The 27,142-nt window shown below is 33.5% G+C and overlaps 1 protein-coding gene across 1 annotated transcript in view; it reads left to right on the top strand.

Moving 5' to 3' along the window:
- The window catches only part of LOC129225225 (cyclic nucleotide-gated cation channel subunit A-like), a gene marked incomplete at its 5' end in the record, with an annotated part of 66,385 nt that extends 39,598 nt beyond the window's left edge, over nucleotides 1-26,787 (top strand). Inside the window, 2 exons of the mRNA XM_054859836.1 lie at nucleotides 22,112-22,420; nucleotides 26,252-26,787. Coding sequence (XP_054715811.1) covers nucleotides 22,112-22,420; nucleotides 26,252-26,787 — 845 coding nt within the window. The remainder of the gene's footprint in view (nucleotides 1-22,111; nucleotides 22,421-26,251) is intronic.
- Nucleotides 26,788-27,142: the final 355 nt, after the last annotated feature.

Below are 27,142 nucleotides of genomic sequence, written 5' to 3'. Positions count from 1 at the left end.
AACAGCTTCAGTTTGCAAAAAAAAAAAAAAAAATCCTTACCGCTTGGTCATTATGGCCTCCTCAAAATTAAAACATGCATTTGCCTCAAAAAGAGCGTGACTAAAATATACTTGGATATCCGCTCTCAGAATAATGCTGTGGAATATTTTCACGTAATCATTAGGGGAAAAAAAAGGATTTCAGATGCATATCAAAAGTTTGCAATTCAAAACAACCACATATTTGCAAAAGTTCATGCTGCATTCACATTACTCGCAAAATTGATTCCATGGCAGTTATAAGCAAAAGGATGTAAGTGACAAAATTAAAAATTTGGATTTATCCAGCACTAATAGTAGGTGATCTTCTCCTCTGTTATGGGGCATGGGATAGTACTAGTAGCCTTGGTAAGTGTTGTGTTACGGCATGATTTAGAAAAACTTTTCAATGCAAATCTGCTTAGGACTGGAACTTTAAGCGTGTGTTACTCAAAGATTGAAAATATCCCCTAACTTCCTTTTGTTACTCATTGCCTCAACTGCTCTCTGCAGTATATCTACATGTGGCACTGTTTACAGTCCTGGTCGCCAATTTCCAGTTGCTTTCATAGGAGGAGATGTTCCAAACACCTCCTGACAACCCATGACACCTGCTCCCATCCTTAAACTGTATATAAAGTATAATTAACAAACTCTTGAACTATCCATTCTCCACTGCAGAATGAAAGCAAACATTACACTTTTGTATTTTAAAAATGGTTGATGGTGATACTTATGCCACTCGGAATCCCGAGCTCGAGAAGCGGGGCTACTCGTTTAATCGAGCAGTCTGATTTGTCTCAGACAACAAGATAGATGGCATCATCATCTATAGACAGTTCGATAACTTGGAAACAAATCAGAAACCAAATAACTTCTGGCTTCATCGCCAAAGGTATAGTTTCATTTGGAGGACTTTGTAACTCCAAGTATATTTAACGTCCTCTAGTCACCCTTAATGAAGATGGCGGATCTTCGACCAGCTAGGATGGAACCAGGGACTCTCTGATCACAAGTCCAACGCTTTACCAATCAGTTCACCGCATGCATGTATACCTCCCTCCCCCTCATATTCATGTGTTTAGCTACGCTTCTTATAATATACACGATATTGCTAAAAATATTAGACTTTTATGTAAATATGTGTATAATCATCTGCGAATGCTAGTGCATAATTTCATTTTTGCATCTCTTTCACGAATCGGTGATTAAACATTATTCTTTACAAAACCAAAAAAAAAAAAATCAACAATTATTTACATATCTTGTAAATATTTATCATCATTAACATTGCTAAATTCTCATATATTTCATTTTGTGTCTTTCTCATATTCAGTTTTTAATACTTATTTGGAAGCTGAAAGTTTGTTCGCAAAGGAATTTCATTGTCTGAATAAATCTATAAATAATTAAGTCTCATTCGGAAACCTAATTTCAAATTAGAAACGTCTAAAAAGAAGTAAAGAAACTGCGTCATAGAACCATTTACGGGAAGAAAAAGAGAGAGAACTTTTTTTCCATTTCCAAAAGCAATCATTCTAAACTTTTAGTGATTAAAAAAAAACGTTCACTTGCGGATTTAATATTAATTTACATACGAGATGTAATCAATAAAATTATTTAATTAAATGTTATTTTATGATGAAGCACTCTCACTTCATAAATAATTGTTCAAAAAAGTTCGTGAATACTTTTGTAACGTATCGAGGGAATAAAAAAACCCTCTTACTTAATGAAAGTATCAATAGCAGTTTTTCTTAAATTCTTTATAATGTCTCGAAATCAGAAAGAACTTAAGTCTTATCGGTAATTAAAATTTCTTTAAAGATAATAGTGTAAATAATGCTTTTTAATTTAATTAGCAAATATGGGATTTAAAGTGCATTAGAAATGTTTCCTTGTTTTTGCGGTTTGCTTTCTCTAGGGATTCGTAGTTTAAGTTCCATCATTTACGTATAAATATATAATTCAAAACTGTAACCGCCAATTTCAAAAGCATGAAAATTTCAAAAGAAAAATCTGTTTTAAATAGTCGCGAGAAGTTGTTTCTGAGAAAATTTTCATTTCAACAATATTTGATGCTAATTTTTCTTTAAAAATATTTATCGCAAAGGTTCGCCAGACTTCAAGGAAGTAAAAATTTTGCTGAAGTTTATTTATCTCAATTGGAAGCTTCATAATGACGACTATACCCAAGATTTCATTGCTTAGGGAAATGTTAGATTAATAAAGTTAATGTACCCTGTAGGTAATGAGCGCCCCTGAACAGGAGAATATATAACCCAGAGGAATAATATGCCTGTTTCTTTATAGACGATGAGTTTCATTCTTTTCATTAGAAATGATAAAAATAACAATAATAAAATAATTTTGAAAAGCAACATTAAAGCATATTTTGATCCCCCTGTATCTTCATTGTAGATAAAACTAGAAGTCTGAATATTTAGTGATTGATAGGACATACCATAACAAGCTGCGTTTGCAAACTACATACTACTTACAAGTAAAGTTTACGAACTACTGCCAGTCAAAGCTCTTGAATTTTGTCACTGACATATTCATCATTGACAAAGTAGATCATGTTCAGCAGTCAGACAAAGTTCAATTTTTAACTCAGTTAGTATTTATCGTATAAAAAGGAGAAAAACTGCAATTTTCCGAAATTTTTGTTATATAAAGCAGTTTTTGAGCTGTATTCTACTATTGTAAATTAGTTATCGGGCAGATTGCGTTTTCTCGCTATCAAAAAGGAAAAATCAGTCAGAGCGTGGCATTAAAAAAAATAGGAGATATTTTAAAAAATAATAGTAGAGACTTTAAAAACATTATAGGAGCTACTTTAAAAAATAATAGTAGAGACTTGAAAAAAATACAGGAGATAATTTAAAAAAGAATGGGAGAGATACAGAAAACTACGACACCACAAAATTGGACGAACGATTTGTACATGATCGAAATAGATTGATTTGAAGTTAGTATGAAGATATTTTACTTTTTGCAGTTTATCTACGGGAAGATTTTAAAATACTTGGATTCTTGGTAATTTCTTCACATTTGCCAATTTTACTTGACGACTGAAGATTAAGTAAGAGCTAATATATTTTGGACTATGCTTTATTGACGAAATAGAAAGATTGGTATACAAAATTTGACGATCTCAAAAAAATTTCAATGAGAAATGAGTCATTTTCTCTAAACTCATCAATTCTGAACATGAAAATTAAAAAAGAAATCTCGAAAACTCTTTTTTTATTGCTGTTAAATAAATTTTGTCTTTCTATCAATAAAATAAAGTCAGCAAAAAATATTTTTTATGTTTAGTGCTGGAAAATTAGTTTTTAAATTTTATGTTGACAGGGGAAGGACTACCTGTTACAGGGAAATGACAACCAGCTGCAGAGGCATGACAGTCTGATGCAGGGGAATAACAATCAAGCATAGCGATAACAAACACACAATAAACTTCATGATTTCAACATTTATTAATTAAAACAATAAATAAGGTGCAGAGTTTGAAACGTCTCAGGATGAAAAATCTTAATAGAACTCATTTTCTAGTGGTTGTGTTTCATAGGGCATTGGTGCTGAAATTTTGCATTTTATGTATTCTTTTCTATGTAAGCAAAGATCACCATAGGCTGGCTACTTGTGAAATTTATTATATCCAACTCGTTCCATTGCATCAAATTCATATTTCCCATTGCCTGTTGATTGTATTACTTTTCCCGGATATAACTCTCCATCAAGCAAATAAAGTTGCACTTACAGAAATACATTTGATTTTAAATTTAGCTTTGTTCGTTTTTGCTGCAAGACAAGGACAATTGGTAAACTTTCATGACGTTTGGAAAGGGCTTATCAACTTGAGACAAGCGTTTATCCATATTTTCAATATTATTAGAGTTCACAATTTCAGTAAAACTCCTTTTACTTCCGACATTCCAGGTATTTTCTTTGACGGTAGGGAAACCCTCTTTCAAATTATTTCGAAGGCTGGCAAACATAGTTCTATATTGACTTGTAGGAATGTAACTTAAACCGTGAGAGGTAGTAATATAATTAGGGATTGCAATACCGGACCAGAAATTCAATACCGGTACTCGGTATTTTAAAAACCTAACACCGGGATACTGGTATTAATACCGGTATTTGAAATTTCTCAAAAAATGCTTGAAAGCATATTGTTTCGTTGCCACATTTCATAATTTTTTACAAAAATTGTGTTATTGATGAAAAGGTATAGGGAACAAATACAAAATGAAGGAACCAATGAGGCCCGAATGACAATGATACAATGTACCTATCATTTTAATTTCGTATATAGTGTGTGTTGGCTATTTAGTTTAGATGTTAAAACATGTCATTACATGTCAAAACATAAGAACAAAGTTTATGTCATTTTTTGTCTGTTTTTAAGGTGAAAAAAAAATACTATTTTGTATCCCAAAATCTACTTATTTTGTTTGGAGTAAGTAAATATATATGGGTCAAAATTAGAGGGGGTATCTTGACTGCATTTTCTCGGAATGTTTTGCAAATTTTATGACTGGAAACTAATGGTAAAGTAATCATTTTTACTTAATTTTATTGGAAATTCATAGGAATTTCGTATTCATAGAATGCAGTTTGAATTTTGGCATCCCTGTTATGTGGACGAAATTATAACGACAATTTCATTTCAGTGTTCTAAAAAGCAAAATTTGCCAATTTTCTGTTCTGCACACTGCACTACATAACGATATATATGCTTAGAATTCGATTGGGGACGTCACATTCTATTTTTACAGTTATGCTGCTAGATACAAAACTTAAAGAATTTGCGAAAAGGAAAGTGGTTAATGGAAAATCTTCATGACTTACTGTGCGTCAAATAACAACAAATCTGAATGGACAGAGACTGATCATTTAGAGTTTTCTCAAAAATATCGGACCACATTGACGAACAGGTAGGAAATCTTCTGTTTCTGTACGTGGGAAATACATGATAATTAGAGACGAGCTTGCTCAAAAAAAAAAAAAAAAAAAAATCATGAGATTTTTGGATAGGAATTCAAGGTACGATGCAGTCTCCAAACTGTCCAATATGTTTTACAAAAAGAGAAACAGTTTCATGGTGTGAAACTATGACACGAACGACTCTTAAAAAAGTTTATAAAAGACCAAGGTATGAGCGGGCTAAAAATGTGTTGTTATGGAATAAAAAAAAGTAGGATAATGTAATCTTTTCTGATGAGAAAAAGTTCAATTAAGATGGATTAGATGGTTTTTACTACTCATGGTACGATCTCTGTGAAGGAAAAAACAAATCAAATATCAAAGCGTACATTTGGAGGCGGCTGAAAAATGGTCTGAGGAAGTTTCACAACGTACGGAGACTATACCAGTATTTTTTGTGAAGGGCAGAATGAATTCTCAGAGTAATACTGATGTATTCAGCAGTATATTTAGTAACTAAAAACCCCATTAATTACGAGTTTAAACAATTTGTGCTTATTTCGTGAAATTACTGTACTAGCTGGTTGAAAGGCTCGACCTTAGTTTAATTAAAACTTTGTATAACCTTCTGGTCCCAGAAATATGAAAAAATGGTATTCATCATTGAAACAAAAAGGAACTCATTTTATCCATCAAAAAAGCTGGGATAAAAATTTCTCAAAGCGTTCTTCAACTACCATAGCATCAAGACTGATAAATGTGACTGAAAAAAAGGAAGATATTATTGATTATCAGGGGTTTTCAGGGCAAAACGATAGTTATCCTTATAATGTTTTCCAGTTTTATCAATGATACTTCTTTATTAATCACGGTAAAATATATATGTTTTGTAGTTTCAAATATTCTGCATTCCACAATGATTTCTAGCATAAAAAGGTATTTTGTGTATAAATTTCACTGAATTATTTCAGAAATATTTTTTTACTGTGCTATTTTCTGTCTGTCCTTATAATTCTGACCATCACTGTATAAACGCTGTGTATTTAGCATTATATTTCAGCTTAGTAATGACATTGTACGATTTGCATTATAGTCCTATGTTATGATTACTAAAATGATGGTTTTGCGCCACCCATGGTTCTAAACTCATTTTGACAAAAAGAAGAAAAAAATAAAACAGCATTTAAAAAACTATGTATATCAACACTTTGAAACTCCAAGTATTGCCGATAAAACGTATGAGAAAGTATGCTGAATAATTTTATCATACAAATATATCTAGAGATTTTTTAAATTTAGCTTTAAAATTTAAAGGTGTGGTTTTACCCCTTTTTTCCGCTATACATCTTACAAAAAAAAAAAAAGGCAGCTGAATTTTTCAAAGATTTTTATGAGTATATTTTTGGTTATTCAAGTACGTCGATCATTTGAACTCAATTGTTGTTGGTTCAATCTTTTTTTTTTTTTTTTTTCTTGTTGAATCCAGGGGTTGGATTTCGATAGTCTTTTTCCGTTAAAAATAATCGGATTACCGATTTTTCGGGGAACCGTTATCTTTATTGGCAAATTACGACGACGGGTTGAAATCTGTAAAAACCTCTTCTTATCAGAAACTTCCCTTTCGAGTTGATCGAAGAACACATTTGACATTTACTGCTTGTAAGAAAAAGTTCCAAATCTTTTGGAACGTCATTTTGTGAAAATAATGAGTATGGGAATATAATAAGAGCTCTGGTATATATATCTTACAAAAATTAATTATTGTAACAATTTATAATCTAAATTTTTACATTTTAACTTAAAATTTTTACTTTAAACAAATTGTCAGCTTTTTTTTTGTAAAACTTATTTTCTTCTACATTTAATGTACAGAGGAATATACTGGAATCGTCAAAATTTTCTGATTTTGGTTTTTGACGGAATTTTGGTTGAATCTATTTTGACCATTTTTGGTGAAACTGTTTGCTTGTATGTGCATGATTTTTTTTTCTTTTGTAGCTACTCTAGCTCCAAAACTGCAGCCTGATATTGAACGAAATTTGGTATATATATGTAACCATTCCCTTCCTTATTTCTGTTCATTAGTTTTTGTTTTTTTTTCCCTAGCGGAGTGGAGTAACCTCACGTGTATCTAGGGTTTCCAATCCCGCGCCGATTTCAGTCCCACGGGATTCAGGGATCGTAAGGAGCTAATTCCGCGAGATCCCGGGATCTCGCAGGATTGACGTTGATTCTTCGAATAATAGAAAAAGTTGTGCTTTTTAGGAAGGACTGCTTTTGTTACTTGAATTAGTAGTTTTTTTAAATTCTGTACACCAATTGAAGAGCACTACAAAATCAAATTCCATTTAGTAATTATTGTTTGGTACGTAAAAATGCGGCTTAAAAAGGTCAAATGCATCTTAACCAAGCATCGCTAGTACAGGATGAGAAAATATTTTTCCTCAAAAAATAATGTGCTTGACAAAAACACGTGCAGTGGCTCCACTTCTACAAAAGATCCCCATTATCTTCATCATCTTCTGAAAGAGATTTTCATACTCTTATGCTTCTCCCCCCCTCACAAGAACTGCGAATTTCGGATAAAAACGATGGCTATGTATGTTTTGCTGTATCTAGTTTACCTTGCATTAAGAATACCATTGTTGTTTTATAAATGTTGGTCATTGAATCAATGAAGTTGGTCCATTACTGCAAGGGGTGTGTACTACTTGGTTTCACCAAGTCGTAGGCTCAGTAAAAGTATTCGGATAATTTCACTAATTTTACCTCTCACTTTAAAGAGACTTTCAAAAACTTGAGGAGATTAACTTACTGCACTGTCATGCGAGTCATCCTGTGTTACATCCAAGTTTCCGGGGTCTCTTTTAGATTCGTGCCGAAAATATAAATAACGGCAAAGTTTTACATTGCTTTCTTCTTTGCAAAAAAACATTGTGCACTTTGTGTTACAAAGGTTTTGAGTGCATTCCTTAAGCTTACAAAAGTTCTCCAATGCTGCATTGAGGCTACCCCAGTGCCGGTTTTGCAATTTCTCTATTTTTTCTAAAGCGTAATTTTAAATAATTTAAATTTTAGTGATGGTTTTTAAAAATGTTTTAAAATTATACGCATTTTCTCAATTGCTGAACATATGAAAACTGAATCCTTGAATGATAATACCAATTCACTCTCAGAAAAATAAATTCAATTTTTATTGTGTTCTTAAACGGTAAACCCACCGTTCATTATATGAGACACAAAGTTTTCTTGCTCTTCTTGCAGATATAAGAGGAAAGTTGTGAAAATTGTCATTTTATGCGTGGCAAAAGTTGGAAAGCGTTTACATGGAAAAAAATTGCGGGATTGAAAATCCCGCGGGATTTGGCTCTTAACCCCGCGGGAATAATCCCACTGAATATCATGCGGGATTCGGGATCGGGATTTCGAGATTGAGAACCCTACGTGTATCGTTGATATGCGTGAGTGCTTTACCTCTGGGCGTAATTGACGGATTTAAACAAAAATTGTGCCATAAATATTCCTCAAAAAGTACAAATACTGTTTCGATTTTCGCGATTATAATTCAAAGGAGGGAATAGAGCTTTCGAACGTTTCTTCTTGTTACTGGTAACTGCTATGACTTACAAAGTACAGCAAGGATTCAGACTGCACTTTGTCCATAGTTTACTTCAGAAGGTACAGAACATGATTTGATTTTTAGGGCAGGGAGCTCTATGGCGCCCCAATAGGAGGGAGGGGGGGGGCTGTCGAACGCTCTTTTTTTTCATTCCGACTCCTAGATCTCAAGAATTAATGCAACGGTTCAGATAAAATTTCGAATAAAAACGGACTCAGTGCACTTTTTAAATTTTGGTAGCAATCACTGTAACAAGGGGGTAGGGTGACTGTTTTTTTCAACACCCGCGATTTATAATATGTTTAAATAAATCAACATTGTTTACGATAAACTAACGGTTGCTTCAAGAGCAGTCAATAGATAGTGTTCGAACAAGATTTCAAAAAAATGGATTTTTTTAAAGGATTCTGTTAAGTCTAGTTTCACCTTTGTTAAATTTCCCAGAGATATTAATTAAAAATCAAATTAGCTTTCTTTCGCAATTTAGATGATGAAAGGATACTCGGACTTCTAAAATATTCATACTAATTCGAAGAGTTGTTGTCATATGATGGAATTAATTTTTACTTGCAAATTACACACAACCATAATTACAAAAAAAGTTTTGTAAGCTTTAAATAAAATTCCAAGCGTTTTACGTGATTGAATTAGTGGCAGTCGATTGGAGAAATCTTAATAATTTAATATTTTTACATGTTACAATCTTAAATTTGTCACAAATAAATTGTTTGTAATTAACTTGAACAATGCTTTTGAACGGATATGCTATCTTTTGTTGCAATTTATTCTGCTTTTACGAATAGCACAACTTAGTAGCTCAGATTATACCTGTACGTAAGAGCCAATAACTTATAAGAAATATTTAGAAGAAAGTTTCGTGGTGGCTGCAATAAATTGTTTTTCGACAGCATTATACAACGTACGTTTTAAAACCATTATATGTTGCGTTGTTTATGTATTTATTAGTGTTTTTGTCATTTATTAATCTGTTTTATTTTGTATGCTTGGTTGCTCTTTAACATATGCCATATTTTATTTTGCTTCATAACTAAGGTACAATTTTTTAAAATGCGCAAGTTGCTAGATTCACTTTTTCACTAGATTTACGGTTTGTTTTCTGTGCGTTTGAAAATTTTACGCCAAAATGACCGCCTCAGCGGCTGTTTCAATAAATTTGCGGTGATATATATAAATCTGTATCCACCTAAGTAAATATTAAATTGAATTAAACATTTTCTATTTCTCTCTCTTACTATTTCATTATTTGACTATTTATCTATTCGAGAGATTTATACACATATATCTCTATATTTACAGTTATCTATTTAGTTTAAACTAACCGTACTACAAATTGATTCGAACTCAAATCCGCGTCAATATCACTTTCTTTTTCGATCCGCTCCACAAAACGAAGTTAACATTGCCAAGATCAGGCTTCTTCTTATTAGCGTTATACTGTAAAGTTAAAGTTGTGTCAATTTTCACTATTGTTATCTTAACCTGACTTACGTCACGTAGATTTCATCTATTGCAAAATATCATCTCTAAGAAAAAAAAATAATTTGAATTTTGTCATCTTGAATTCAAATTATGTTTTTCGCAATCACGAGTGTGTGTTTGTATGTGTGTGTAGGGGGGGGGGGGGGTATGTGTATGTGTGTAGGCATGTGTGTTTGTGTCTGTGTGCAGTCATGAGTGTGTGGGTAGTTGTGTGTATGAGTGTTTGTGTGCGTGGGGGCGGGATATGTGTATGTGTGTGTGAGTGTAAGCATATGTGTTTGTGTCTATGTGCAGGCATGAATGTGTGGGCAGTTGTGTGTATTTGTGTGTATGTGTAGGTGTCTGTATGCATGCGTGTGTGTATGTGTTTCTGTATGTGTGTAGGGGTATGTGTGTGTATGGTGTTTGTGTATGTGTTTGTGTGTGCGTGTGTGTTGGTGCGTTTATATATGCGTGTGTGTGTAGGATATGGACGCAACCTGGAGACGGTTTTCGCTAGAGGAGCAGCATCGTGAGGCCGGCCGACGCGACGGGTGGTGCTGGCAGAGGGTGGCGCCGCGCCGGTGGGAAAAATGATAGCACGCCAAAAACAGTCAAATGAAAGCAATAAGCAATCGTGATTGCTCAAAAAAAGTTCCTGCAAATGTCCAAATTTTACTTTCTTTAGTTTTTAAATTTGTTACAGCAACTAGGAATTGTCAGTTTTCTTATTGAGTTAATCAGCTAAGCTTTAATTTTAAGCGCAAACAAATTTCGAAAAAGTTAATTTTTAAAATAAAGCAGCGTTAAAATAAACTTAAAAAAACCCTTTATTTTGACCATAGTTTTAGTATATGCATTTATTATTTTCCGTAATAAATGTATTCAGTAGAAAAACGTAAAAAAAAAGAATAAATAAATACGTAACTTTAAATAAAATAAAATTAAGTAAATGTGAAAAATAAATAAAATTGAGAGGAAGCACAACACAAAAACTTCTTTCTTTACACTGAAATTTTCTATATGAACGGAATAACCGGTACTTTTATTTAATGCTTGCTATGTCATATTTGGCTACCTGTTCTTCTCCTGTTTTATCACTCAAATTTTTCCTTAATAGTTGAAAGCTGATATTTACAAAGCATAGAAGGGTATTTCTTCTCATAAGCAAATTTTGTTTTTAATATAAATCTCCCTACCAGAAATCGGAAAATAATTTGTGTTACAAAATTACGACGCATATTTTTTGTACTTGTCTGTAACCGCGTAAAATTCAGTATAAATCTGCTAAGTAGAAGAAAAAAAAGTTTCACGGTCTAAGCTGTTTGAACTTTACCTCTTCGCATTAAAAAGAAATTGCCAGATTCCTCCCTCCCCAGCAGAAAGTTTATTTCCTCGTAAAAGCGCCATGAAGCAACTTCCGGAAATTCTCTGAAAATTATCTCATTTGCTTTTGTGACAGAACCTACGCTTGTGGAAATGGTACATTTGAATCCAAGGAATCATCGATTGGAGTAGACGGAACATAAAAGTCATATTTTAACTCCCGATCAGGATAAGGTGGCATCGATTCTTTTAAACCTAACCTCCCCGACTCGTTTTCAGGAATTAATTCTCTCACTCCTTTCTCTTACTTTTCCTTCTTTGTTTCTTATCTCGTTTACAGATCACTTGCCTTTGATCTCAAAATTGGTTTTCCAATAAAACTATCGTTTTCGGCTATCGACTTGTCTGCCTCCCTCTTCTCTCATTTGTTAGCTGACGGAAAAGATCAAAAATTATATGCTTTTTTTTTTCATCGGAAATTTGTCTAAGTTCTTTCTTACAAAGCGAATGATATTTTTCATTATCAGAATGTTTATTATCTGTTACTATGTAGTGGAGAATGGCTCACCTTGGGAAACTGCGCTCCTCAGGGCAGTTCATTTGTTGGTTCTAGAGTTTTAATTAAATTTAAGGTGCTGCATGTGTAGATACAGTGCAGTCTTGACTAATTTTCAGATAAGTTTTGATTTCATTGAAAAGAATGTGTGAGTTATTAATACTTTATTTATTTATTATTATTATTATTAATTAATCAACTAATTAATTAATTAATTTATTTTTTTTTTGCAAACGTGTCTAAAAATTTTCATGTGAAAGTTTCATAGATTTGAGAAAATTTTGAAAAAAATTGAATAACAGAGGAGAGATTTTCCTACCATTTGCACAGGTCATTTAATTTTTTTTAATTTTTGCAGTTGCACCCCTTTGCTTCTCAGTGTCTCATTTGAAAAGTATATTTTAATTTATCTATTTAAGTACCTTCTAATCATACTAATCTCAATTAGTATAATATTAGCAGAATAATCCTGTAACAAACACGGCAATCTCAAACAAGTTCTTGCATGTGAACCATTTAACAGTCAAATTTTTGTAAAAGACTGCTTAGGTGCTTAGTTACAACAATTTCCGCAAAAATAGAAATTACCAATATTAACAAATAATAATACGAATAATAACAAAGACGACAACAAAAATTCAACAATTCTACACTTGAACTTCATAAATCTCAAAATAAATACCATCAGTAACTTTGCTTTAAACGCTTTCGATCGATAATATTTGTTTCATAACAGAAAAGGTCGTCATTAATAATTTTCTAGGAAATCATAACCGATTTTGACAATCGCTTTCAAGTTCGTAATATTAAGAAAAAAAAATGGAGTTATGGAACACTATGTTTTCCTACTAGACCTAACTTTATTGTAATGGATTAAGTTGAATCCAGCAAATAGGTATTGGAGCATAATTAAGCGAAATTGCTCAATCATGAGTATTGTGACATTGTCCGGGACATTCGTCCCAGAAAATGAAGGACTCATAATAAGCACAATAACATTTGGGGCTCCATTAACTCGATTATGAAATCCGGGGCCCGCCTCCATTGTACAGGCTCAACGCTGTGACTTATTAGTAAACGGTCGGGTTTGCTATTGATTGGAGCGGACATGGATGAGAGCGGATTAAGTCTGGTGACGGTGCTGATGAATGCGTTTGCCTCCACAAGTCCCGAATGTTAAATGTGTGTGAATGAGGAAGATATCAACATGGAATATTGATAAGGTGGTAAGAGTTGTATCTTTATGAGATGTTGAAGAGTAAGTTGCGCGAGTTGCAAAGTATATAATTCATGGCTGATGGTTTATTAATGAACATATTTATATGAAATGCGCAATGCCTTGTCTAAAAATGAAGTTTTTTTGCAGCTGTATGCAAAACTAAAAATTGCTTGGTTGCTTAATTTTGTCGAGAGTAAAAAAATAATAATAAAGTCATTTGATATGAGTATATTTTTTGTCAAAGAACTATATGCGCATTTCTATATGCTTGTTGAGATGTTTATCCCTATCCATTTGTTTATGAAATTTTTAAAGATTATTTTTACCGAAAATAGTTTGTTTAGTTAGTTTTTTGTTAAAGGTTTTTTTTTAATACTTTCGAGAAATATTTCAATGAATCAGCTATCACTTTAATTCATAGAAAGGAGAATATTTTAAGTAATGTATTTCAAACTTGACTTGAGTAGAGACTATTTTCAGTAGAGTTATTAAATATTTAATAACTCTACTGAAAATAAATAACATGAAAATTAATTTAGAAAAATCTTGAACACGATTAAAACTAGTTGGAGAGTATGTATAATATTTAATCACACGAAACACATATTAAGTAAATTTTTAATCCAGTTTAAAAGCACCTTAACAAGCTGCACCGCATCAAGCTTAGTTTATTATTTCCTTTACGTACTCAGAACCATTACCTCCATAATAGGGGAGGTTGGGTAGTAAACCAAAAATGGGCCCAATGCGTTTTCTAATACCCTGTACCCATGGTAACTGCTATCAATACTTACGAGCATATACTCCGAATGTACTCGGCGCTTGATGTCGTGCTATGGCGCGTTTTGAGCCTGCAACCCTCCTATTTTAAACCCCGCGCCCAATACACTGGGTGACCCACGATCCTCAGTTACTATAATAGGTCCCAGAAGATGTTTTTTAAGTCAACACGTCCATGAGGCAGAGATTTTCTTTACTTGCCAGGGGATTTATCCCATTGTTTAGAGTAGATTAACACATAAGATAAGAAAATTACACTTTTGCAGCTTATTTTGAGTGGAGTCTTTTTTTTTTTTTTCTTTTGCTTTTTGAAAGAACAGGGCCGATGCAGTTTCAAGATTATTTTTTTTCCCTATGACTACTGCGAAATTTATTCAAATTAAAAACGTTGATGCAGCCTAATTGTGTAAAATCATAACTCAGACATTTGTAAACAGCTTATTTGATATGTGACAGCTCTTAAGGAACGTATAGGGCAAAGAGATGCAAAGTCATGATAGAAAGATATTCAGTCAAACGAGTGAAATTTGAATGATGTTGAAACTCTTCCGCAAACAAAAAAATCTTGCCTCAAAACGCGTTGTTGTTCTTCCTGTTGTTTACACTAATTCTATAGACCCTTTCATTGCTGTAACTCAAACTATTTTGCTTTCAGAAGCCTCATGTGAGCAATGTGAATCAATTAAGATCAAGTTGGTTTAACCAATGCTTTTTGTAGTAACTGATTATAGGCAAGAGAAATTATTATAACAGTTGAATGCTCATGATGTTTTGCTTGTTCTCATACTTCTCTCATACTTCTTTCCCTCTACATTCGCTCATTTCTTTGAATTAACGCATTTTAAATTTGTCGTTAGGGCTCATTATTGGTAAACTTTACCTCAGCATATTTAGTTAATAAAAAACAGTATGTAGGGTAACAACCCTTGTAATTGGCACTTTAAGCGTTTGTCCTTAAATGTACCTCTGTTTTCATTTCTTAAGAAATATTTGCTTGTAAATATTTTTGTATCAAAGAATGCACACCTGTGCTTCTATTCAGTTCACTAAAAGCAAAAATATTTGAATAGATATTTTTATGAAAATATATGTATAAAAAGTTACCAAAATCACCAGTAATTGGCACCTGATACTCCAGTGTATGACACTTTGAGATCCAGTGATTGGCACATGTTAATAGAACTGGAAAATCACTTTATTTTTCACTTTTTGATTACAGACAAATTTCATCATCATAAAAACATATTTAATGTTAAATTAAAGTAGGTAATTTTACATAAATTAATGTTAAATCGCACATCTTGACGTTAAAATCGTGTTTTAGAGAAATAAAAATTTGGAATGCTACTGGAAAACAAATATCGAGGTTATTGCTGTTTCATCAGTCGGCATGCAGTTTTGATTGTAAGAATTATAACTGTTTGCACATAAAAAGGAACATTGAACAGATTATTCAAAGGGACCACAAAAAAAAAAAAAAAAAGAAAAAAAAATTGGAGCAGTTTTCTACAGTCGCAATACCTGACTGTGATGGCCAAACATATTTGTTTTTTCTTGTTTTTTTTTATTTATTTACCAGAAAATTCTAGAGGATTCAAATCAATAGTAAAACTAATGTTAATATTTTTGCTGCAAAAGTATCAGAAATCAAACTAGTGGCACATTGCACAACAAATTAGGGACTATAAACACATGTGCCAATTACTGAAGACTAACAAAACCGAAGCACCACTAAATGACATCCATCATTTCTTCATAAATCCAAAAAGAAACGAAAATTTACTTCTACCCACTGAAAGTAACATCTTTCAACTAAACAAAACTTTCGACAACCAAAATTTAATATAAATTTTAAGTCAGATTTTAATGGATTGATGTGCATGCTTCCCTTAAACCAAAGAAGAAGCTTTTGCAACTAAAATGGCTGATTCACACACAAGCCACAATTGTTTCTCATTCCTACGCACTCTTACCATTTAGTACAAATACTGTTTCGATTTTCGCGATTATAATTCAAAGCAGGGAATAGAGCTTTCGAACGTTTTTTCTTGTTACTGGTAACTGCTATAACTTACGAAGTACAGCAAGGATTCAGACTGCACTTTGTCCAGAGTTTACTTCAGAAGGTACAGAACATGATTTGATTTTTGCGGCAGGGAGCTCTATGGCGCCCCAATAGGAGGGAGGGAGGGGGGGCTGTTGAACGCTCTTTTTTTTTCATTGCGACTCCTAGATCTCAAGAATTAATGCTACGGTTCAGATAAAATTAGAATAAAAACGGACTCAGTGCACTTTTTAAATTTTGGTAGCAATCACTGTAACAAGGGGGTAGGGTGACTGTTTTTTTCAACACGCGCGATTTATAATATATTTAAATATATCAACATTGTTTAAGATAAACTAACGGTTGCTTCAAGAGCAGTCAATAGATAGTGTTCGAATACGATTTCAAAAAATCGGAATTTTTTAAAGGATTCTGTTAAGTCTAGTTTCAACTTTGTTAAATTTCCCAGAGATATTAATTAAAAATCAAATTAGCTTTCTTTCGCAATTTAGATGATGAAAGGATACTCGGGCTTCCAAAATATTCATACTAATTCGAAGAGTTGTTGTCATATGATGGAATTAATTTTTACTTGCAAATTACACACAACCATAATTACAAAAAAAGTTTTGTAAGCTTTAAATAAAATTCCAAGCCTTTTACGTGATTGAATTAGTGACATTCGATTGGAGAAATCTTAATAATTTAATATTTTCAGGAAAACAAACATCGAGGTTATTGCTGTTTCATCAGTCGGCATGCAGTTTTGATTGTAAGAATTATAACTGTTTGCACATAAAAAGGAACATTGAACAGATGATTCAAAGGGACCACAAAAAAAAAAAAAAAAAGAAAAAGAAAAAAAATGGAGCAGTTTTCTACAGTCGCAATACCTGACTGTGATGGCCAAACATATTTGTTTTTTCTTGTTTTTTTTATTTATTTACCAGAAAATTCTAGAGGATTCAAATCAATAGTAAAACTAATGTTAATACTTTTGCTGCAAAAGTATCAGAAATCAAACTAGTGGCACATTGCACAACAAATTAGGGACTATAAACACATGTGCCAATTACTGAAGACTAACAAAACTGAAGCACCACTAAATGACATCCATCATTTCTTCATAAATCCAAAAAGAAACGAAAATTTACTTCTACCCACTGAAAGTAACATCTTTCAACTAAACAAAACTTTCGACAACCAAAATTTAATATAAATTTTAAGTCAGATTTTAATGGATTGATGTGCATGCTTCCCTTAAACCAAAGAAGAAGCTTTTGCAACAAAAATGGCTGATTCACACACAAGCCACAATTGTTTCTCATTCCTATGCACTCTTACCATTTAGTACAAATACTGTTTCGATTTTCGCGATTATAATTCAAAGCAGGGAATAGAGCTTTCGAACTTTTTTTCTTGTTACTGGTAACTGCTATAACTTACGAAGTACAGCAAGGATTCAGACTGCACTTTGTCCATAGTTTACTTCAGAAGGTACAGAACATGATTTGATTTTTGCGGCAGGGAGCTCTATGGCGCCCCAATAGGAGGGAGGGGGGGGGGGGTGTCGAACGCTCTTTTTTTTTTCATTGCGACTCCTAGATCTCAAGAATTAATGCTACGGTTCAGATAAAATTAGAATAAAAACGGACTCAGTGCACTTTTTAAATTTTGTTAGCAATCACTGTAACAAGGGGGTAGGGTGACTGTTTTTTTCAACACGCGCGATTTATAATATATTTAAATAAATCAACATTGTTTAAGATAAACTAACGGTTGCTTCAAGAGCAGTCAATAGATAGTGTTCGAACACGATTTCAAAAAATCGGAATTTTTTAAAGGATTCTGTTAAGTCTAGTTTCAACTTTGTTAAATTTCCCAGAGATATTAATTAAAAATCAAATTAGCTTTCTTTCGCAATTTAGATGATGAAAGGATACTCGGGCTTCCAAAATATTCATACTAATTCGAAGAGTTGTTGTCATATGATGGAATTAATTTTTACTTGCAAATTACACACAACCATAATTACAAAAAAAGTTTTGTAAGCTTTAAATAAAATTCCAAGCCTTTTACGTGATTGAATTAGTGACATTCGATTGGAGAAATCTTAATAATTTAATATTTTCAGGAAAACAAACATCGAGGTTATTGCTGTTTCATCAGTCGGCATGCAGTTTTGATTGTAAGAATTATAACTGTTTGCACATAAAAAGGAACATTGAACAGATGATTCAAAGGGACCACAAAAAAAAAAAAAAAAAAAAAAAGAAAAAGAAAAAAAATGGAGCAGTTTTCTACAGTCGCAATACCTGACTGTGATGGCCAAACATATTTGTTTTTTCTTGTTTTTTTTATTTATTTACCAGAAAATTCTAGAGGATTCAAATCAATAGTAAAACTAATGTTAATACTTTTGCTGCAAAAGTATCAGAAATCAAACTAGTGGCACATTGCACAACAAATTAGGGACTATAAACACATGTGCCAATTACTGAAGACTAACAAAACTGAAGCACCACTAAATGACATCCATCATTTCTTCATAAATCCAAAAAGAAACGAAAATTTACTTCTACCCACTGAAAGTAACATCTTTCAACTAAACAAAACTTTCGACAACCAAAATTTAATATAAATTTTAAGTCAGATTTTAATGGATTGATGTGCATGCTTCCCTTAAACCAAAGAAGAAGCTTTTGCAACAAAAATGGCTGATTCACACACAAGCCACAATTGTTTCTCATTCCTATGCACTCTTACCATTTAGTAACATGAATTGAAGTTGTACTCTTTAAAGTACATATACATTCAGTTGATATATAACCTTCTATTTTTAAATGATTTCATATGAATCTTGTTTTAGGACTTTCTTATTGGAAGTGCCAATCACTGGTGACCTGCCAATTACTGGTAGTGTTACCCTATTAAGCTATTTTTTTATTTAAAAAAAAAAAAAAAACATGTACAGGTGGGACTTAATGGAAGCCATCTTATGAATTTGTGACCCTTAAATATAGAATTCAGAAAAAGTACAGATTGGCCACGTATTATATAGAATTGGCAAACATCTAGTTAAGACGAGTCTATCTGAATGAGAGGGAGAAAAGTAAAAAATTTATGCGCGTGTTCCGTTTACTTGAATAAGCCTCTGCTTAATTTAGATGCTAACATACATCTGCAAAATCTGGTATCCGGGAAAACTCACAGATGCGTCCATTTCCGCCTCAAAACAGGAAGTTTGCCTTTCCATCTAATCAGTGATCAAACAGTATCTCATGCATCTTATTTTCCTTTTTCTTTTTCTTTTCTTTCTTTCTTTTTTTTTGCCGATTCATGAAATTAAAAAGGCAAGAAAAAATGCTCGTTCCCAAAGCTAAAAGAAAATAGTCTCCTCCTTGTTTTAAGAATTCTTTTTCGTAAAATCAAAGTTAAAGCTTTTATGTATTAAAAACAGGAAGAGAGTACTTCAAAGACGTTTAAACCATTAAGTTTTGAATTTCATCTACTCCACTTTAATCACAGAGGAAATAGATAAGCATTACCATGTACATATGAAACGTAGGGCAGTCATACGTTTCCTGTTCATTTATAATTAACTTTGATTTGTAACCTGATGTACTTGATTGGGGTAATGATGCCTAGCAGTATGTTAATGCTTCCTAATGTAAAGGCTTTGTCATGTTTCATAATGTGCTGATTATGCAATGAGATTAAAGTTAGTTAATAACAAATAAAGTGAGTTAATAACAAATTTCGCACTACAGCTGTTGAATATTTCAAAAAAAAAAAAAAAAAAAAAAACCAGTAATATGTTTTGCGGAAGTCTGCAAGATGGTTTGCAAGTTCACTCTTTCTTTACCTTTCTTCATTCATAAAAAAATTAAGAAAGAAGGGGAAAAAACCGCTATTCTTTGTTCCTTTTAAGATTTATTTTCTTTTTTTGAATAAGATCAATTCAATTTTACCGACGTTCAAGGATAAATACCTTTCTGTCTTTCAAAGTACTTAATTAATGCATAATATTTACTCATTAATTATTATAATATTTACCCATCATAACTTATCCATTGGTTCAAAAAATATTTATCTATCCAAACTAAAAGTCATTTATCCGCCCAAACGACAACATCGACAAAATTGAGTTTATTGATTTAGATATTTGTTTGTTAGATAACGTTGTAATTGATGACTTTTATGATAAAAGACTTTAAAAACTTCTAGAAATGCTAACATCTCCAGTACAGTTTTTTTAGAACTTGTTAGTTAACGAAATTAAGAGAATAAATACAGTTTGCATCAAAATAAATTTGTTTGTAATCATCTTAGTTTTCTTAAAACTGCTTTAGGTAGGGGAATGTGGGGCAAAGTGAAACGGCTAAGATGACCGAGTTTTTTCAAAATGAACAAATTGAAAATTTGTTTTGAAAATTGCAGTGCAAAAAGAAAGAACATTGTATTTTGTAATAAAACTTGCATTCAAGCATAAGTTTTTTTTGGCAGTAACCAAAAAAGTTGGAAATTTTTCAATTTTTGTTTATGGAACAAAGTGAGAAATGAAATATTTTTCTAATTAAATAATTTCTATTTGATCATAAAAAGTGTTTTTGATCAAATGAATTCGTATATTAAATCTTGAATAAATAAATGAAAAGAAAATGGAACAATGAAAGAATAGTGTAATTAATCAATTAATTAATCTATGAAGAAAAACACATGAGTGAGTAAAAGAGTGAGTGAATAAGAAATTAAGTGAATGGATGAATAAATGATTTACTAAATGAAGGAATGTAAATGAATGAATTAATTAAATGAATACGTATGTTTTTTAGTAAATGATTGAGTGAGTAAACGAAATAAGCTACTTTACTTTGCCCCATCCACATCACCCCGCGTAACTTGACAATTTGAGCAATTTTATTTAAATATGAGTAAGCTTAATATTAACTAAATAAATATTGCATCGCATATTTTGGTTTCAATTCATATTTAAAATGTTAATAACAATAATTTTATTATTTTATCATAGCAAATAAGTTTGATTTAAAGCAAATATTACAATTATCAAATTTTGAAAAATGCCTGTATTATTATACGCTTTATTATTCAGTGGTATTTTTTCCTGACTGGAATAGACTACATTTGTGCAACAACATTGTCAAAATAATCCCAGATAGGTGGCACTAAACGCAGAGTAAATATTGCTCATTTTCACTTTGCCCCGTTATTTCACTTTGACCCACATTTCCCTACTATTAATGTGCCTTCTTCTTATTTATATTACATTAGACAAGTATGAAATTGTTTATTACAGAAAGCCTTGTAAGCATACAGGGTGAGCTATGAAAGTAATAAGCATGATTATTCATCGCAGTGAACTTCAACGAGCAAGGAAAAGTAGCGGCGCGTCTGCCCTTCCGTCGGTGACTAAGCTCAGCTCACTCCTATTAGTCATAGCTTTATGAAATATTCCGCGCGAATTTTGTTTGTACACTATGTAAGACGGCCCTGAATGTTCTCTAAAGGATCCCATTGTTTTCCTTCAGGTTTTTTCTTTAAGCTAGAGCACTTTAAAAATCAAAAAGAGCCAGGCCGGGACTTTAGGGTTGCGTGGGAACAAGGCGCATTGACCTGGAGCACTGTTTTAGTTTCTTCGCTAACACTTTTTGCTTGAGCTTCGCACAGACCTCCCGTGTTTGCAATACTTGAGTATTTTCCCAATATTGAGATGTTCATTCTTCCAGGGGTTTCTATGACTCTTAATCGACAGTCTAATTTTAAAATGTCCCGCACATGCTTCACGTTGTCGTCAATCCTGGCCGTTGTTGGACATTCATAACAGAGTTCATAGGGGCAAGTCTTCCCCGCCCTCTTTGAAGGAATTGCATCATTTCTCGACGAAGGCTTATTGACAAGTATTCATCTTTGAAGGTCTGTTGAAGCATTTAGCATGTTTTTGTGACATCCATTTAAATTTAGCACAATGTAGCCTTAAGGGCTGTAGCTAAATTTGCTCATTTTGTGATATTTTATTGGGTGAAACTGCAGTGTCTGGACACCATTATGAGCTGCTTGTGATCTGCTTATAGTTTTGTCTAAAACCTGATAAGTTTTCTTTTTTTTTTTTTGCAGGTGAGGTAGGCAAGGAGATGTACATCGTAAATCGCGGACGACTCCAAGTGGTGACGGACAACGGTCGAACCGTGTTGGCAACCCTTCGGGCAGGAAGCTACTTTGGCGAAATCAGCGTCCTTAACATGGGAACGGCGGGGAACCGGCGTACCGCCTCGGTACGTTCCGTCGGCTACTCGGATCTTTTCTGCCTCTACAAGCAGGACATGTGGGACGTCCTCAAGGACTATCCAGCCGCTAGGGTCCGACTGGAAGCCATCGCGGTCAAGAGGCTGGAGAAGTATAAGAAGGAGGAGGACGGGAAAAAAGGTGAGTTCTTAAAATTTTTTAGTTATTTTCAATATTTTTGGAAGTTGAAGTGCCTGAAAGATGAGCCTACTATATCGATGGCTCTCAAACTGGATGCTGCATTGTGGTCCCGTACGAAGAGGCAAGGGGGTGCCGCGAAGTGTCCGTGGTATCTATATATATATGTTAGGTGGGTGTGCTAAATAAGGATATGTAGACTAATAATAGCAATCCCCCTCATTTTGATGTAGCATAATAAAAATTTGCTGTATCTTGTCTTTATCGTCATCAGAAAGCCTGGCTGATGACTATGTCTTTTGAACTAGCAGTTTTTGATTGCCAGACAACAATGTAGCCTTAGTTATTGCAGAAAAGAGACGTCAAAACTATCTTATCCCATTTTGTTGTAGATTTTGTTTCTATGTGGTTAACTTTAGTTTACTAGCATAAAAAAAATGTTTGTTGTTCTTTAAGTCTAATTCATGTAGTTGTCGAGTTCAAAGAGAAAAATGTCTTTGTGTACCGTCATTTTTTTCTATGATTTGATAATCTAAAAATAGATAGTGGCCCAATCAGGCCATCTGATGCATATGCAAAAGATGGTGCCAATTGAGTTATAAATGAGCGTGATATTTGGTTATGAACAGTAGGATGGCCTTATTTAGGGCACTTAACTTACGTAATAGAGATGGACTAAGATGCCATGAGAATATTCTATTTCGACAAAAAATGTCGTGAGTCGAAAACGTTTGAGAACCCCTGTACTATGTTTTGAGATAAACTGGCTACAAGTGTAAAATAGTGAATAAAACGAGCAAAATAACTGGTCGCTGAGGGATAGCATTGTAGACACTAAAATATAAATTTTATATTTGACACTAAGAAATAAAAGCTCTATAACTTAATGCGAACTTATGAGAGCTATATGCATCTTAGGTGAGCCAATGATTACCAGTGTTTCATAGGTAGACACCCTCAAAAATTAATTTTGAGGATGACATTTTTTAATCCCGAAATGACGATACTGCTCTGTAAAACACATATGTCATTTGCAAATGGCTGAATTTGACGAGATTACCTGGACTCATTGTCGTTGTAGGCACTGGATGAGGAAAAGTTTTAATTTTCAAGCAAGACTAGTTTTTCATATACACGCGTTCAATCTTAGAACTAGTTTAGATACGTTTTCCTCCAGTGTTTATTTCTTTCTCTTTAACCACATTACCCTAATTCACTTCAACTTAAGGAAATGAATAAATAAATTAATTAATTTTAGAAAAGAGATAAATAGTTTTAGGTAATGTAAATGGAGACCATATGCATATTTTCAACGGGGCCATCTTAAGAAAAAAAATATATCAACTAATTCAGTGAGATTACTTTACATCATCTTTTGTATCATATCATTTTTTAACATTTTTTAGTTTTGCTTTTTTTTTCCTTTGCATTTTTTTCCAGAACAAGTAAAGCCATTGCAGTGTTGGATCGAAAAAATGTTTATTGTAGGTTTTAAAAAGGAATTCTTTTCTTTTAATTTAGCATCGTATTTTTCTTCCAGAACTAATAATAGTTAGAGCATAGTGTTTTTTACATGTTGCAAGTGATACACATGGGCCACATTTTGAACAAAATGCTCCAAAGGTGACCCACAAGTTAAAACAAATTTTGAAAAGATTCAACATAGAAAAAATATTAACCAAATATATCTAACCACAAGTTATGAAAAATCACCAATGTTTAACTTGTTCAACTTTGGCTCACTTACCTTACAGTAAATGTTGGTTCAAAAGTCCCCAGTCTAGCGTCAGGTCCTTTTTAGCTTACTTTCCCAGGAAAAGTCAGAAAAAGAAGAAAAAAGCATGAAAGAAGGCTTAATGCATCTTAAAAATGTCGCAAAAAACAAAAAAAATCAAAAAGAAATAAAATAATTAAATAAATATCGAAAAATTAAAAATTGGAAAGTAGAGTATTGAGATGGGGAAAAATGTCTGTCGGTCTGTCTGTCTGTCCCCTCCTAATAACTTTTGAATGAATAGTCCGATTCGAACAAACTTTTTTTTCGAAAGATCTCGGCGATGACACCTCATTCCCATATTTCACTTTTTGATTTGAACTATTTTTTGTTCAATTTTGAACAGTTCAAAAAAACTTAACATTAGCGCCTATGGGGAAACTAAAAGTCAATGTAGATTCCGTACTTGAAGGCGGATTTATTTCAAACAAATTTTGTTGGAAATAGCTCTTGACGCCAAACTCCAGACTTCAACTCCGAGAATTTAGAGGCACATGACTCCGACTCCGACTCCTGTGTCCGACAATTAATCGGACTCCGATTCTTACTTCGTAGCTTTGGCAAAAATTTATACACGGAGGACAAATGACTGACTCCGATTCTTGAATATTCGTCTCCGACTCCTTTATCCCAGAATGAGATTGACTCCGACTCCGACTCCGCAGCTATGGTTTTCACTCTGAAATAATTATTGTTGATATGATTTGTTTTTATTTTCACGCTAAAGTTTCAATTTAGGTATTCAGTTTTCGGCGAATAAACTCGAAGCCATTTATGTTTCTACATAATGATATGCGCAGACGATTTATTTATTTATTTATTTTTTTGACAATGAAAAGTATTTCTTTCAGTTGACATTTTATTGTTTTTATTTATTTTGGCAAGTGCATTAATTCATTTAAAAAATTATTTTTGGCAACAGGGTAAAAAGAAACGATTTTTTTTTGATATGATGTATTTGTTTTAATAAGCTTATTAATTTTAATTATTATTTTTTCGTTTTGAAAGCTGTTAAAGAATTTTTTTAAGGGAAAAGAGTGTATTACCTGCTTTGTTTAAAAGGTGCTTCTTTTTTTTACGCATCTAATTTTTTTAGATGTGTGAGGAATACTTTATTCCTAGAAATTAGCAAAAATATGTTTGAAACGATTTGCGATTTTAGCTATTTTTGAGAATATTGATCAGGTACAAGAAAGCAGTATGGGTATACGGAAAAGTAGGCTCGTATAGTTCTAGACAGAACTTCTTGTTATCAGTATTTTAAGAGTTAGATTTCAAGAAATCGTGACGCTCCATCTCACAGCAACACAGATCGTTATGACGTCACAAGCTCTCTTGTGCATGTGTTCACGGTGTCCGGAGAAGATGAATCTGACATCCAGGTCCGTCATTTGGGCGATGAATGGGGAAGAGGGGAGAAACAGAATGTAATTGTGTATTTTTGTATGTATTTTGTTGTTTTTTCCCTATCAAATGTATTGAATACGAACTCTTTGCGATTAGTTGATCACTGGTGTTGTAAGTCGAGAAGTAATACTTACAACACAAGTGATCTATTAACTTGTTTAAAAGTTTCCTTTTACTTAGGGTTTCTTTGAACTGTGTGAGAAAATAATATATTTTTCAATTTAAAGAATGAAAAGTTTGTTGTTTCGCCCTCTAGGCCAGAAAACTTCATTTAAAGTGTAGCAAAACTCTTCAATTTTATTTCATAGCAAGATAATATTTTTATATTTTTTTGTGTTATCTTTAGTGTAACAATATGTGATGAAACATTTAAAGAAACTCAGTATACATAATTAGTATCAAAACAATAACCTCTTAGATCGTGAAGTTTACTGTGAGCAGCGTTTCCTACTTATTTTGTGAAACAAAATGTAGGAAACTGATATAACATTGTAAGCAAAGTGTATCACTTAATCTTCTGCAGACCGAAGTACACTAAAAATGTACAGCTCCATGGTTCTAAAGTATCCTAACTGACTGAATATAAGTTGCATTTTTCATTGTTTACTTACTGTCTATGCGTGTTTTTTTTTCAGTGTCTTCGTTCAGCACAGTGCCCATTGATCCTGCATCTCTGGGGCGCAGCCGGAGCACGCCAGGGCTTGTGGAATCGCGGGGCAAGGTGCCCCTTGAGGACATGACCATCCTGGACGACAATGACGAGAGCCGGCATCTCCGGAGCGACAGCTCAGCCCCACCCTACGCTGCTCCCCCCAACTTCCTCTCCGCTCCGGGGGCGTTCTCCTACTCCTACGGTCCGGACTCGAGGCCTCCCTCGCGCGGCAACCTGGCCCCTGCTTCCCCCTATCACAGCTCGAACCTGGAACCGACCACTTACCCGCCCCCTGCTGCCTTCGGGCCGCAGGCTTACCCGGGCCGGGAGGTGTTGCTGGCTGAGGTGAAGCGCCTTCGGGAGCGGCTGGTCGGGTTGGAGGCCGACAATGCAACCATGAGCCTCAAACTGAGCCAGCAGCACTGGGACGTGGAGAATCGTCTGGCCGAGATCGAGCTTCAGCTGTGCACAGCCACGGCAACCACCTCGCCCAGCATCCCCAGTCCAGACGACAACAACCAAGAATCCATTATATGAAACTAACAGACACAAACATGGGAAAACGAGCAATCAGTGCGATTACTCACGCCGGTCGATGTTCTTTCGATGTCGATTTCAACCGTCATGAGGACGATGTCGCGTCCGATTCACCAATCAGGTGTATACACGTGACCGAGTTAAAAACGATGGCAAAGTTAAATCCGAGGCGTACGAGAATTACACTGATTGTCCGACTCTGATAAGATGACATCTGACCTTGAGGGAGCAATTTTTTATACGAGGATAGGAAGCAACAAAGGAGAAAATCCGTTTACATAGACCTTTTTTATACAAAAAAACCCCCTCCTTTAACCCGCATTCTGGTTATTTCCCAGGCAAATATGGACCTTTC

The sequence above is a fragment of the Uloborus diversus genome, chromosome 1 (genome assembly GCF_026930045.1).
Source record: "Uloborus diversus isolate 005 chromosome 1, Udiv.v.3.1, whole genome shotgun sequence".
Taxonomy (NCBI): Eukaryota; Metazoa; Arthropoda; class Arachnida; order Araneae; family Uloboridae; genus Uloborus; species Uloborus diversus.
Note: the sequence above shows the minus strand (reverse complement) of the source record. Positions and strands in the feature narration are given on the sequence as shown.